The sequence below is a fragment of the Gymnoscopelus braueri genome, assembly GCF_963280865.1.
Source record: "Gymnoscopelus braueri genome assembly, chromosome: 13".
Classification (NCBI taxonomy): Eukaryota; Metazoa; Chordata; class Actinopteri; order Myctophiformes; family Myctophidae; genus Gymnoscopelus; species Gymnoscopelus braueri.
This window is the reverse complement of record NC_137615.1, coordinates 38,860,779-38,872,783: the sequence shown is the minus strand read 5'-3', so window position 1 is coordinate 38,872,783 and position 12,005 is coordinate 38,860,779. Positions and strand designations below refer to the sequence as shown.

Below are 12,005 nucleotides of genomic sequence, written 5' to 3'. Positions count from 1 at the left end.
AGCTAGTCTGGGCTAACTCACTCACAAGCTTCTGCCTCGTTCTCCCCTCGCCTATGCTGCCGTCGCCGGAGCCCCTTCGTTGTCTCCTGGCGACGCACCGCTGGCCCGGTACGCTTGCTGTGGCAGCGGAGTAGACGGCTGGGAAGAGGGGGAGGAAGTGCTGGTGCCTGGGTGGTTCCCCCAGACACGGTGCTAGCGGCTGCTGCAGTGCTGCGTAGCACGGCTTGTGTAGCAGCCTGGAGGTGCTGCGAGCGGGGGCTAACGCCGCTCGCAGCCGGGACTGCCGGAGGGCCCATTGTGGACTGAGCGCACGTGGTGGGCCCCACCACCCACGTTCCCTGGGCCGGTGTCCATGCAGGATGTTGCTGGATCCGCGACGACCGGGGACGAGACGTCGCTGCCTCCCGCAGCCAGGGCGCTGCCCTGGCTAAGCGGCTATCGAGGTGCAGCGTGGAGAACAGAGCGCAGTCCTCGCAGCGTCCCGGTGCATCTTGGAAATGCCTCGGCCCTGTAGAGACCGAGGCACGAGATGCAGAAACCATGAGGGTCATCCCCGGCGATCATCAAGCGGCAGAGCAGCAATACGCAGGGACGTGGAACCTCCATCTCGAGCTAACCTGTTAGCTTTCAGCCGCAAGGCTAAGAGCGCGGAAAACTCAAAGGAGGAAAACTTGCTTTAGCAGTAAAAGAAAGAAACAGAAGATAGCCGCGGGAGCGGAAATAATAAAACTTTTTTTTTTTAATAGGAGGAAAACCCGTTGGTTAGTACAAGTACCACCGAGTGGGCTAAAGCTGGTTTCTGTCCTGATCAAAGTTACGTTTGTTATTATTAAGGTATGTCTTGAGCTGTTGCATCTGCCATGCAGAGAAGCGAAAGAGGATGAGCTACGTCACGCAAGAGGTTTTATACCTCTTCCGGTCTACCGGACACGTGACATACCCTTCTCAGCCAATGAATGGCCCGGGAGTTTATGGTATGTAGCTCTGCATCAACGCCAGGGGGCGCTGATATCCCATAGTGAGTATGTTACGGAGAATTAGACAAGAAACCTGTGATATCCAGTCATTTCGGGGATAATCAAGAAATTGATGGGTAAATATATGTCTCATAATGATGTACTCCGTGTGTTCAAGTCATATATATTTTACATTATATCGAACAATTTTCCAATGCATACATTTATACTTTATTTTTCACATTTTGGAAAAAAAACAGCGGTGGTGCCCAGAAATACCTGGTGCTCACTGAACCTGTATCCCTTCATCTTATTCAATGGCTCAACTTACCCTGTTCACAATTTTTCTCATATAGACTATGTGCTATGTGGGAAAACATGTTGTAACATGTTTTGTTGAATTTATCTTCAACTAAACAGTTTTTAAGTTTCATAATGCTTTATATTCTTTACTTATCTCTGTCCATATCAGGTCCAGATATGGCAACGGCCAGCATTCTCTCAGACGAGCAGTTTCTCTGTCCGATATGTCTGGATGTGTTCACCGAGCCGGTCTCAACATCATGTGGAGACAACTTCTGCAAGGCTTGCATTCAACACTACTGGGACGGCAAGGACATTTTTCAGTGTCCCATGTGTAAGAAGACATTTACCACAAGACCTGAATTGCAAGTTAATACTTTCATATCAGAGTTAGCTGTCCACTTTAAGAAGTCACCTCAAGTGAACCCCTCAGTTCCAGACTTGTGTGCTGATGAAGTATGTGGTGTGCTTTGTGATTTCTGCTCTGAGACAAAGCTCAAGGCTGTTAAATCTTGTCTTATATGTTTAACTTCTTTTTGTGAGACACACCTGGAGCCTCACCAGAGAATTGCAGGCCTCAAGAGCCACACCTTAATAGACCCTGTATCAGGTCTTGAAGACAGGATGTGCAAAAAGCACAGCTGGCTCTCTGAACTCTATTGTAGGACAGACCAGGCTTGTGTTTGTATCATTTGCTTTAAAACAGACCACAAAAATCACCAAATTGTACCACTTGAGGAAGAATATGAATCCAAGCTTGCAGAACTGCCTGAAACGATGGCAAAAGTGAAGGATATGATCCTTGCACGTTATCAGAGGATCAGTGAGATCGAACGCTCAACCGTCAAAGGAAGCAGAGAGGGAGATAGCTGAGAGCATGCAGGTCTTCACTGATCTGATCCACTTGCTTGAGAAAAGCCGGGCAGAGCTGGTTGAGGTGATCGAAGACAGGTATAAATTAGCAGAGCAACAAGCCGAGGCTTTCATGAAAGAACTAAAGATGGAAAACGCAGAGTTTGACAAGAAATGCGTTGAGGTGAAGGAACTCTCACACTCTGAAGATCATCATGGCCTTGTCCTGCTCCTGTCACGACTGAACACTCTGATAAACAAAAAACAGAAGAATAGCACTGGTGAGTGGAATCTGTCTGTTGCCTCTTTGAGAGGAGCTGTGTCTCGGCTGCAGGCGAAATTCGTCCAGGAAATGGAAGAGCTGCGTGACATCAAACTGAAGAGGATTAAGGAATATGCGGTGGATTTGACCCTTGACCCAGACACTGCACATCGCGACCTCATCCTGTCTAAGGATGGAAAAGAATTGAGGCTGGGAGCAAAGCCTCAGAATCTACCTGACAATAAAAAGAGATTTGAGGCATGTACTGAAGTCTTTTCAAAGGAAGGGTTCACATCAGGGAGGTTTTACTATGAGGTTCAGGTAAAGGGAAATATTCAATGGATTTTAGGAGTGGCAAGACAAGAGAGTCTGTTGAGAGAAAGAAAGACAGCAAACTGTCAGTTGAAAATGGATACTGGGCCTTATGGCTGGATGAGGATGACGGTAAATATCGAGCAAATAGCAGACCGGTGGCCAAACTGTCACTGTCAGAGAAGCCCCAGAAAGTGGGGGTCTTTGTGGATTACGATAAGGGACAGGTCTCTTTCTATGATGCAGATTTAAAATCTCATATCTATTCATTCACTGGCCAATATTTTAAAGAGTATCCTTACTTCAGCCTTGATAACACAAACACAAACTGCATCCCCCTAATCATAACTCCTGTACATCACCCAAACTAAGGATAGTTAATCTTTGCTCCTCTTAAAGGAGAGATCCGGCCATTTTAAGTGTTATCTTTCTTTCTTATCTATGTGTCGCTAATCACTCACCAACATAGAAAGGGCCGTTGAGTTATTCCAGAGAATCCCCTGTCGTCCAGTCTGGCGACCCCCTCCATTGGCATAATGGGAGCCGTGTGTAAGAGTGAAATTCGCCTATTTTAACAAATGCAAAGTCTGTTTTTTTTCTCCTAGTACTCATCGTGGAGTCTCATGATACTCAAACATGCACTGAATGTCCCGCATGAGCTACCGCTAGTGCAGAACGACATGACGCTGGTTGCTTGTTTCTCTCACAGAACCTGGTGTGTGCCAGATTTTCTGGACGACAGGGGATTCTCTGGAATAACTCAACGGCCCTTTCTATGTTGGTGAGTGATTAGCGACACATCAAAGATAACACTTAAAATGTCCGGATCTCTCCTTTAAGTCATATATACTTTGTTGTATGACAAATTGTGAAATGGCAGATCTACAAGCTTGTATCACGTCTGGTGAGCTTTTAGATCTATTTTTGAAAATTAGAACATTTTGGGAGATTTATTGATTTATTTTTGTTGTTAAAATGTTTCTCCTATAATGACATGTCCAAAATCGCCAGGGTTAAAGTGGCACTGGTGAAAGAGCTGATCTGATGTCTAGAAATATGAATTTGATTTGTAGTTTGTGTCTTTTGACATTACGTGTTACTTAAAAGACAAATACTTTGTTGTATGGCAGCTCTACAAGCTCAGATATTTTTGAAGATTTCAAAATATTGGGAGATTTGTAAAGATTTAGATTTTTGAAATGTTTTTGTTGTTGAAATACAAATCTATAATGACATGTCCAAAATAGGGACTACAGGGTTAAAGACAAGTGGTTAAAGAGCTGATCTGCTGTCTAGAAATATGAATTTGGTTTGTTAATTATCTTTTAACATTAAGTGTTAAAAGACATGTCTTGATTAAATGTATTTTTATTTTATTTTTCCACTTTTGGCTTTTTCAACTTGTGGCTAATGTCTGGATTATAACTACAATTATTTTTTTGTTGAGTACATTTAATAACATAATTGTATAATAAAATACAATGGTTCCATTCTTGCAGAAAACACATGGATGTGTAATGTGTATACTGTTTTGCCTTTTGATTTAATTCTACAAATTCATGTCGCTACTGTAAAAGTGGGTCCGGTTTTACACTGCCATTTTTACACGGCTGAATGAACACTCAGGATTTTACTGTTCAGTTACAACAATAAGACACACCTATCAGCTGGGAATCAAATAGCAAAAAAAGTACAGTTCTATCCACAAGTTTCCTAGGGCGTTGTGGGCATCACTTCCTGTCGATTAGATCCAATGAAATCCAATGTTATCCAATGAAATCGACAGGAAGTGATGCCCACAACGCCCTAGAAAACTTGTGGATACAAGGTCTGCTAAAAGGATTACACCCAAGAAAGCACTATGGCTTGTTTCCATTGGGGTCCATGTGTATTCAATTCATCGAAACATTTAAAGACGAACAATAATATACAATACTATGCAAAAACATTATATAAACAGCAATAATAATGACAAACGGCAGCTTCCTCAATCATTCCAAACTGTGCTGCCTTGCCTATAAGTTACCCCCCCCACACCTGGGTGAAACAACAAAGAAAGAGGGAGTCCCGTAAATCAGTGGTTCTCAACCTTTTCAGGCCGTGACCCCCAAAATAATCATATTTGACCTGGGGACCCTCACCCTGACCCCCACCCTGACAAGTACTTGGAATTGTAGGCATTACATTTAGTTTGACTGTTCCACAGATAAATATTGTGAAAATAGACGATCTACAAGCTCACAAAGCCTCGCAACGCGATGCTTTGTGAGCTTGTAGATTGGCTATTTTCACAAAGTTTGCCTCTTTCTTATATTATTTTAAAATGTGGACAATGTTTAACCAGTTTTTATAGTATAGTTTGTTGATTACTTTTTATGCAGTAATGGTCTTTTTCTTTTCTTTCTTGTTTTGAGGTATTAAAAAGGTCTTAGGTCATTCAATTCTCACTTCACTGTCATCTGGGGACCCCCCAAAAAATCATGTGGGGACCCCCCCTGGGGGTCCAGACCCAAAGATTGAGAACCACTGCACTGCCCTAAATGAAATGCACAATTAATGTGATTACTTTCAGATGTGTTTTAGCCTAAAAAGGCTTTTCCTCATGCACAGGTAGTTCTACATGTCAACACCCTGACCCTGAATACACTATAGGCCTACATGTCAACACCCTGACCCTGAATACACTATCTGTTGACATTGGAGGCACATTTCTTTAAAACGTGCACCACAATTAGAGGTAAGAAGAGCTTGTTGGGTTATTCAAATGTCCAATTCTTCACTGTCTTGTTTACATGAAATAATTATTTTCAAACCATTGTGCAGTGGTGTAAAGTAAATGAGTACATTCACTCAAGTACTGCATGTACTTAAGTACAATTTTGAGATATTTTTTACTTAAGTGGAGTATTTCCGATTTTCAATACTTTCACTTCTGCTCCACTACATCTCAGAGGCAAATATTGTGCTTTTACCCCACTACAATTATTTGAAAAGTTTAGTTACTATTTACTTTTTAGATTTTTATTACTAAACGTACATTAATAACCACTATATTTTGGCTTTTTGAAAATAGCCGATCTACAAGCTCACAACGCGTCGCAATGCGAGCTTGTACATCTGCTATTTTTGAAAGATCTTTATACATTTTGAAAACTTGAAATGGGACATTCTGCATAATGAGTACTTTTACTTTTGGTACATTTTGATGACAATACTTTTGTGATCGCTTTGGATAAAAGCATCTGCTAAATGACTGTAATGTAATGTACCCATTTATCAGCTTCCATTTTTATCGTGTTCCAATTTTGTCTGCTCATTTCTTAGTGTCATTTCACTTGTTTAATCTGTATCCTGACTGAGTTCTCTATCCTGATTGGATAAAATTGGGATACCGCCCTGAAAATGCATTTTCCGTTTAATAAAAAGGTGGAGAGACATGGAGACTCCTGTTACTGAACAAACACTCTATAGCAATGAGTACTATCAGAATATAGTTCTTCAACCTTTTAACAAAAAAACGTTTTAACCAAAAAATATCACTTACCCTACCTTTAACCAAACATGATGTGCTTCCCCCTACAGCACACCAGTGGTGGAAGAAGTGTAGTTTAACAGTTATTTTAACCAAAGAAAATCACTTACCCTACCTTAACTACTTGAAGCCTATAGTGTTTCTATTCTGGGTTAGACATCCAGCCAAAATTAGCCGATCTACAAGCTCACAGCGCATTGCAACGTGTTGTGAGCTTGTACTGTAGATCGGCTGTTTTTTGGGGGGGAAAAGAGTTTTGGTGTAGATGGAAATGCTAGCGGACCTTGTATAGAGCCCTATATGTCAACTAAGCATATAATACTTAATTGACCGGATTCCCAAGGGCTCTATACTAGGCCTCCTGTTTTCGCTCTACACTAAATATCTTTGCAGACAATAGCCGATCTAAAAGCTCACAACGTATCACAACGCTACGTGTTGTGAGCTTGTAGATTGCCTATTTTTGTTAGCCCCAGAACAGGGACCAGAAAGTGTTCAAATGGTCATGTGGTTAAAATGCATCTACAACTAGACAATAGATTTTAAGATTCATAAATGCTGTGATTTCTCTCTATCCAGAGTGCCTGCTTTCTTCTCTTAGACGAGCAGTTTCTCTGTGCCATATGTCAAGACGTGTTCACGCACCCTGTCACGACATGGTGCGGACACAACTTCTGCAAGGCTCGTCTCCAATACATGGACAGCGAGGATTTTTACCGGTGTCCCACGTGTAAGAAGACGTTTCCCACCAGACCCGGAATGCAGGTCAACGCGGTACTGTCAGAGTTGGCTGTTGACTTTAAGAAGCGGCGGGCTCTTCTGAATCCAATCCCAGACAGATCTGCCGACGGTGATGATGTGCTTTGTGACGTCTGCCCTGAGAGGAAGGACAAGGCCGTGAAGTCTTGTCTGAAATGTCTCACCTTTCTGTGAAACGCACCTGGAGCCTCACCGGAGAGTTGCAGGCCTCAAGAGCCACCCTTTGACTGCTCCCGTATCGGGTCTTGAAGACAGGATCTGTAAGAACCATCACAAGGCCCCCGATCTACACTGCAAGACAGACCAGACTTGGATTTGTCGTGATTGCATGAAAACGGACCACAAAAAACACCACGTTGAGTAACAAGAATATGACTCCGATCTCGCAGAACTGCCTGAGACGACGGCAAAACTCCAGGGGCCGGCGGGGGGTGTGATAAACGCACCGTCACAGAGGGTCCGTGGCGTCAAACGCGCTACCAATGCCGGCAAAAGGGAAGCTCATAGGGGAACGACAAGCAGAGGGTTCCATGGAAGAACTGAACACGGAAATAGGCTGAGCTCAACAAGAAGAAACATGGCACCAAACGTGGAGTTGGAGCCACTCTCTTCACTGTGACAATCAACGTGAGTTTGTCCCCGTCAAGCCTGCTCACTGGGCTGAACAAGGACCAGGAAAACACCCGTTTCATCTACCTGACACTAAATCTATGAGAAGAGTGTGTCTCGACTGCCAGCGACCCTGGATCAGGAAATGTAGAAACGTCAACAGAAGAGGATGAAGGACTGTGCGGTGGATGTGACCCAGACAACACCGATATTCACCAGCATCCATCTGTCCATTTTCTAACCGATATTTCTGTTTCTTTCTGCCAACAAACGCTCTCGCCACTCCTGAAGCCCCAACTAGTCTTTTCCCTTTTTCTGAACCTCATACAGTAAAACTTAACAATCAGTGTGTGATATTTAAATGCCTTTTTATTAATATCACATCAGGAACATTCTGAGGCGTCGTTGGCCCAAGTGTCACCGGTTCCCCATCCGGGGGACAGGATGAGGTTATAAACATTATGGCTCACTGTCTGCTGTGCTTAATGTGAAACCCCAGTGGGGATGGTTGTAGACTAGGACAGTCTGTATGCATTATTGTACTGTAATTTGTCATATTATGTCAAAATATTTTTGTGAGGGTTAGTTATTTATTCTATCTTTGCTGTTTTACTCTTTTGTGTACCGTATTAATTTCAACGTGTGATAGTGGCTGCCCTGTCAACACCAGTGTTTTGTTGTTGTTTTTACATGAGACGTACATTTCTGAATAAAACGTGGATGTAACCTGGCTTCCTGTACTGGTACTGTATCTTCATGCTGGCAAACAGAAACGCCTACATGAAGCACACACACAGACACACACACACACACACACACACACACACACACACACACACACACACACACACACACACACACACACACACACACACACACACACACACACACACACACACACACACACACACACACACACACACAATTACCATTATTATTACCTTCAACAGTGTTTACCTACCTGTCAAAGCAGCTGCTGTGAAAAAGAGTCCATTTAGATTAGAAGCACTCTATGGTGAAGTTAGACAGAATGACCACAAGATATCACTGTTGTTCAATATCCTGGGCTGTAATTGTGCTCTGACTCAGTGGTGTCCAAACTCTTTTCAAAGGGGGCCAAATTTGAAAATATGAAAACACCCAAGGGCCAGCTTGCTCGCGTGCAGAGCGCTCAAACTTTTTCGATTATAGGCGGATTTTGGGCAAAAATTTGAGGTTTTCAGGCGGATTTTGGGCGTTTTATTGTTACTTTATTTCGGTTTTAGGGTTAAGCAAGAGCTAGAGAAGGTGCAACCATCCTGAGGCAAAGGAGGAAAATGCAACTTTCACTTTTATAAATCTTTTTATTTTTTGAAGGTGCAGGCGGGCCGTTCATAATACAATTTAGGAATGAAGCCAAGGGCCGTATAAAATGTGTCCTCGGACCGCAAATGGCCCGCGGGCCGGACTTTGGACACCACTACTCTGACTGATCTGATCCAAAGAAGCAGGAGCAGAGTGAGTGTTTATGTCACAGTACGTTTGGAGAACCAGTACGATTGAAGACAGAGCGCTCGTTTTTAGGCACGGGGCTCCTTCGGGGCGAGGCGGGGCTTTTCGAGACAGGGTTTATTAGCGAGGCTCGCGAGGAGGAGGAGGAGGACGGCGCTGCGAGGCGGGGGGTTATTACGCGAGGCTCGCGAGGAAGAGGAGCCTCCTCCTCCTCCTCCTCCTCGCGTAATAACCCGTCCCGTCCTCTCCTTCTCTCCTTCTCCTCCTCCGAGGAGGAGGAGAAGGAGAGCGCGGAGAGGCGGGGCTTTGATGCGCCGACGGAGACTTGTCTTTTGTTGTTCCCCCCCACATAGCAACCAGGAAGCTACGCTAGGGGAACCATAATATCTATGAGGGGAACGCTGAACACGCGTTCACACGCACGGCGCGCCGACTTAGTGGAGCTTGAGGCCGAGGAAGCGCGCCCTCGCGCCTCCAGGCGCGAGTGCCCGCGGTGACCGGCCGACGCTCCACTAGTCGACTCAGCGCCGTTTGATTTGTAAACCGATAGGGACAGAATAGTTCTTTTCATGGATCACTGTGTGTGTGTGTGTGTGTGTGTGTGTGTGTGTGTGTGTGTGTGTGTGTGTCAGGGAGAAAGTAAAACAAAAGCCAGAACACAATAAAAGTATCTAAACAGTCCTGCTTTCAATAAACCAAAAAAAGCATGAGCGCGTGCGCGTGTGTGTGCGCGTGTGTGTGTGCGTGTGTGTGTGTGTGTGTGTGTGTGTGTGTGTGACTGTGTGTGTGACTGTGTGTGTGTGTGTGTGTGTGTGTGTGTGTGTGTGTGGCCATATATGTTTGTGCACAAGCCTGGCTTGTGGCTCCCTCTAGTGCTGGGTGGGTGGTAAAAACGAGCGCGCTTTCTTCAATCGTACTGGTTCTCCAATCATACTGTAACATTTATATGGATTAACCTGCATATTGCAAAGTGTGCATCATTATATTGTTGCATAGAAAAAGCAATCTTTGAAAACAAGCCCAAAAGAAGTGACTAACACATGAGCACTTTAAACCTACAGTATATACGTTGGTTATTTGAAAATAGCCGATCTACAAGCTCACAACGTGCACCACAAATCTGGTACAGGGGTCCCTGGCAAAAAAATATTTTCAGATGCGGATACGTGGATAATTACATTAATTTTAAATAACATGTTTGAGAACCACTGGTTTAAACAACATTAGGAAACAAGCCCAAATAAGCAACTACACTTTAGAAACAAGGCCAAAACACTGCAACTACCAATAATTACAAGCAACAGAAAAACAAGCACAAAGTCGCTTATAATAAACAGACAGGGCAACACTGTATGGTGTGTGTGTATATATATATATTGACATAGATTTGGATTTTTTGTGGAGCATATTTCTTGGAGCATTCTTTCTTCTTTTTTGGCACAGTACGTTCGTGAAATTCATCCTCTGCATTTATACATCCTATAACTACTAGGAGCAGTGATTCTACGGAGCTCAGGGAGCGATTAAGGGTTAAGAGTCTTGCTCAGGGACACGTCGGCACATTGCTGCCCTGGTCTGGAATCGTACCTGGGACAAGCAGGGCCTCTGGCTCCCCAGGCAGGCTCACTAACCACTCAGCTTTGGCCTGGTGGCTTCTTGACCCACTGCTTACTTTGTTTATGAATTAATAAGCCAAAGATAAGCTAGAAGTACATCCACATCCACACCGATGCTGAAGAATTTCTTGGGTCGTGAACCCAATTAAGAAGCGTTCCTCCTTAGTAAAATGTGATGGCGTCGAAATAAAGTATTCATACTTAGCTGTGTGCTGAAAATAGCCGATCTACAAGCTCATAACGTGTCGTAGAAATGTAATGGTAATGGTCTTGTAGATCGGCTATTTCCGGTGAACGTTACCCCCAAAATATGGACCATAAGGATGCTAGGGTTCAAGTGGAAAGAGCAAAGCACTGATATTTCAATCATTGCACTGCATTCTATACTATCTACTATCTGTTAGAAAATCACTTTTGTCATCTCAGTTTCTTTTTGCGTTTGTTTAAGCCTCCAGATAATCTTCTTCTTCTTCTTCTTAAAAAAAACACTAAGGTCATTCAAAGCTGACGCGAGTGGACTTGCCTGACTTCAAACCACCCACACCCAGATGCCAATAATAACCCCTAAATGCAACGCACTGTGACCTATTAGTAAAGATACAGTTTAGGAATATATCAGTTAACGGTGGCTCCACTTCTTAATGAGATGTCTGTTGAAGTTGTCTTGTAATATATTTTGTAGAAAGTATGCCTTTACTTTTCATTGTTTAGAATCTTCAGTATACAGGACGTATCATTTTACTTTTCACAAAGAAGTAACATTCATCTCTCAGAAGGTGAGACACCACGATGAGAATAGAGACTAAGCTAATTAGAATTTCATGAACATGCTTTTATTGCATGCAGTTTAGCTTTCTAGAATTCAGGGATTACTGAATTCTATGGAGGAAACCAAAGCATTTGATCAGTCCTACTCAAGGGCCCAGCATCCGCCTTTGAAATTGAGTCTATATAGGAAGTGACAGTTCACATGAATGGCCTGTAGTTTCGCTGTTTTACCCCTACTGGTGTCAGAAGAAATAACTCAATGCGAGTGGGTGGGTTTTTGCCGAACTTTAGACTTGATTTTATTACCTTAATAAACATTGTCATAAATAGTACATGTGGATATGACTTTACACAACACAAAATAAAATAATATATACAGTATGTGTGGGTAGTAGCCTAAATACATCTGTCAATTTAGTTTTTGCAGGTTGCAAGTAACAAAGTGCATTTGTGGGCTGAATTTTACAGATTGCTGTGGTACAAATTGGACACATTTTCACAAAAATGCAAATATCACTCGACATGCAGAAATGGATCCATAAAAG

At 43.2% G+C, this 12,005-nt stretch overlaps 2 protein-coding genes and 1 long non-coding RNA gene across 3 annotated transcripts in view; 2 read left to right on the top strand and 1 right to left on the bottom strand.

Moving 5' to 3' along the window:
- The window catches only part of LOC308097945, a 435,438-nt gene that overhangs the window by 71,485 nt on the left and 351,948 nt on the right, over window positions 1–12,005 (top strand). The gene's annotated exons all lie outside the window — the stretch shown is intronic.
- LOC308097939 (actin, cytoplasmic-like) overlaps window positions 1–12,005 on the bottom strand; it is a gene marked incomplete at its 5' end in the record, with an annotated part of 85,754 nt that overhangs the window by 65,331 nt on the left and 8,418 nt on the right. The gene's annotated exons all lie outside the window — the stretch shown is intronic.
- On the top strand, window positions 1,437–2,132 carry LOC308098614 (E3 ubiquitin-protein ligase TRIM47-like; the record flags this gene model as incomplete). The annotated part of the gene is made up of 1 exon (XM_080447023.1): window positions 1,437–2,132. The coding sequence occupies one exon, from the start codon at window positions 1,437–1,439 to the stop codon at window positions 2,130–2,132; it is 696 nt and encodes a 231-aa protein (XP_080303149.1).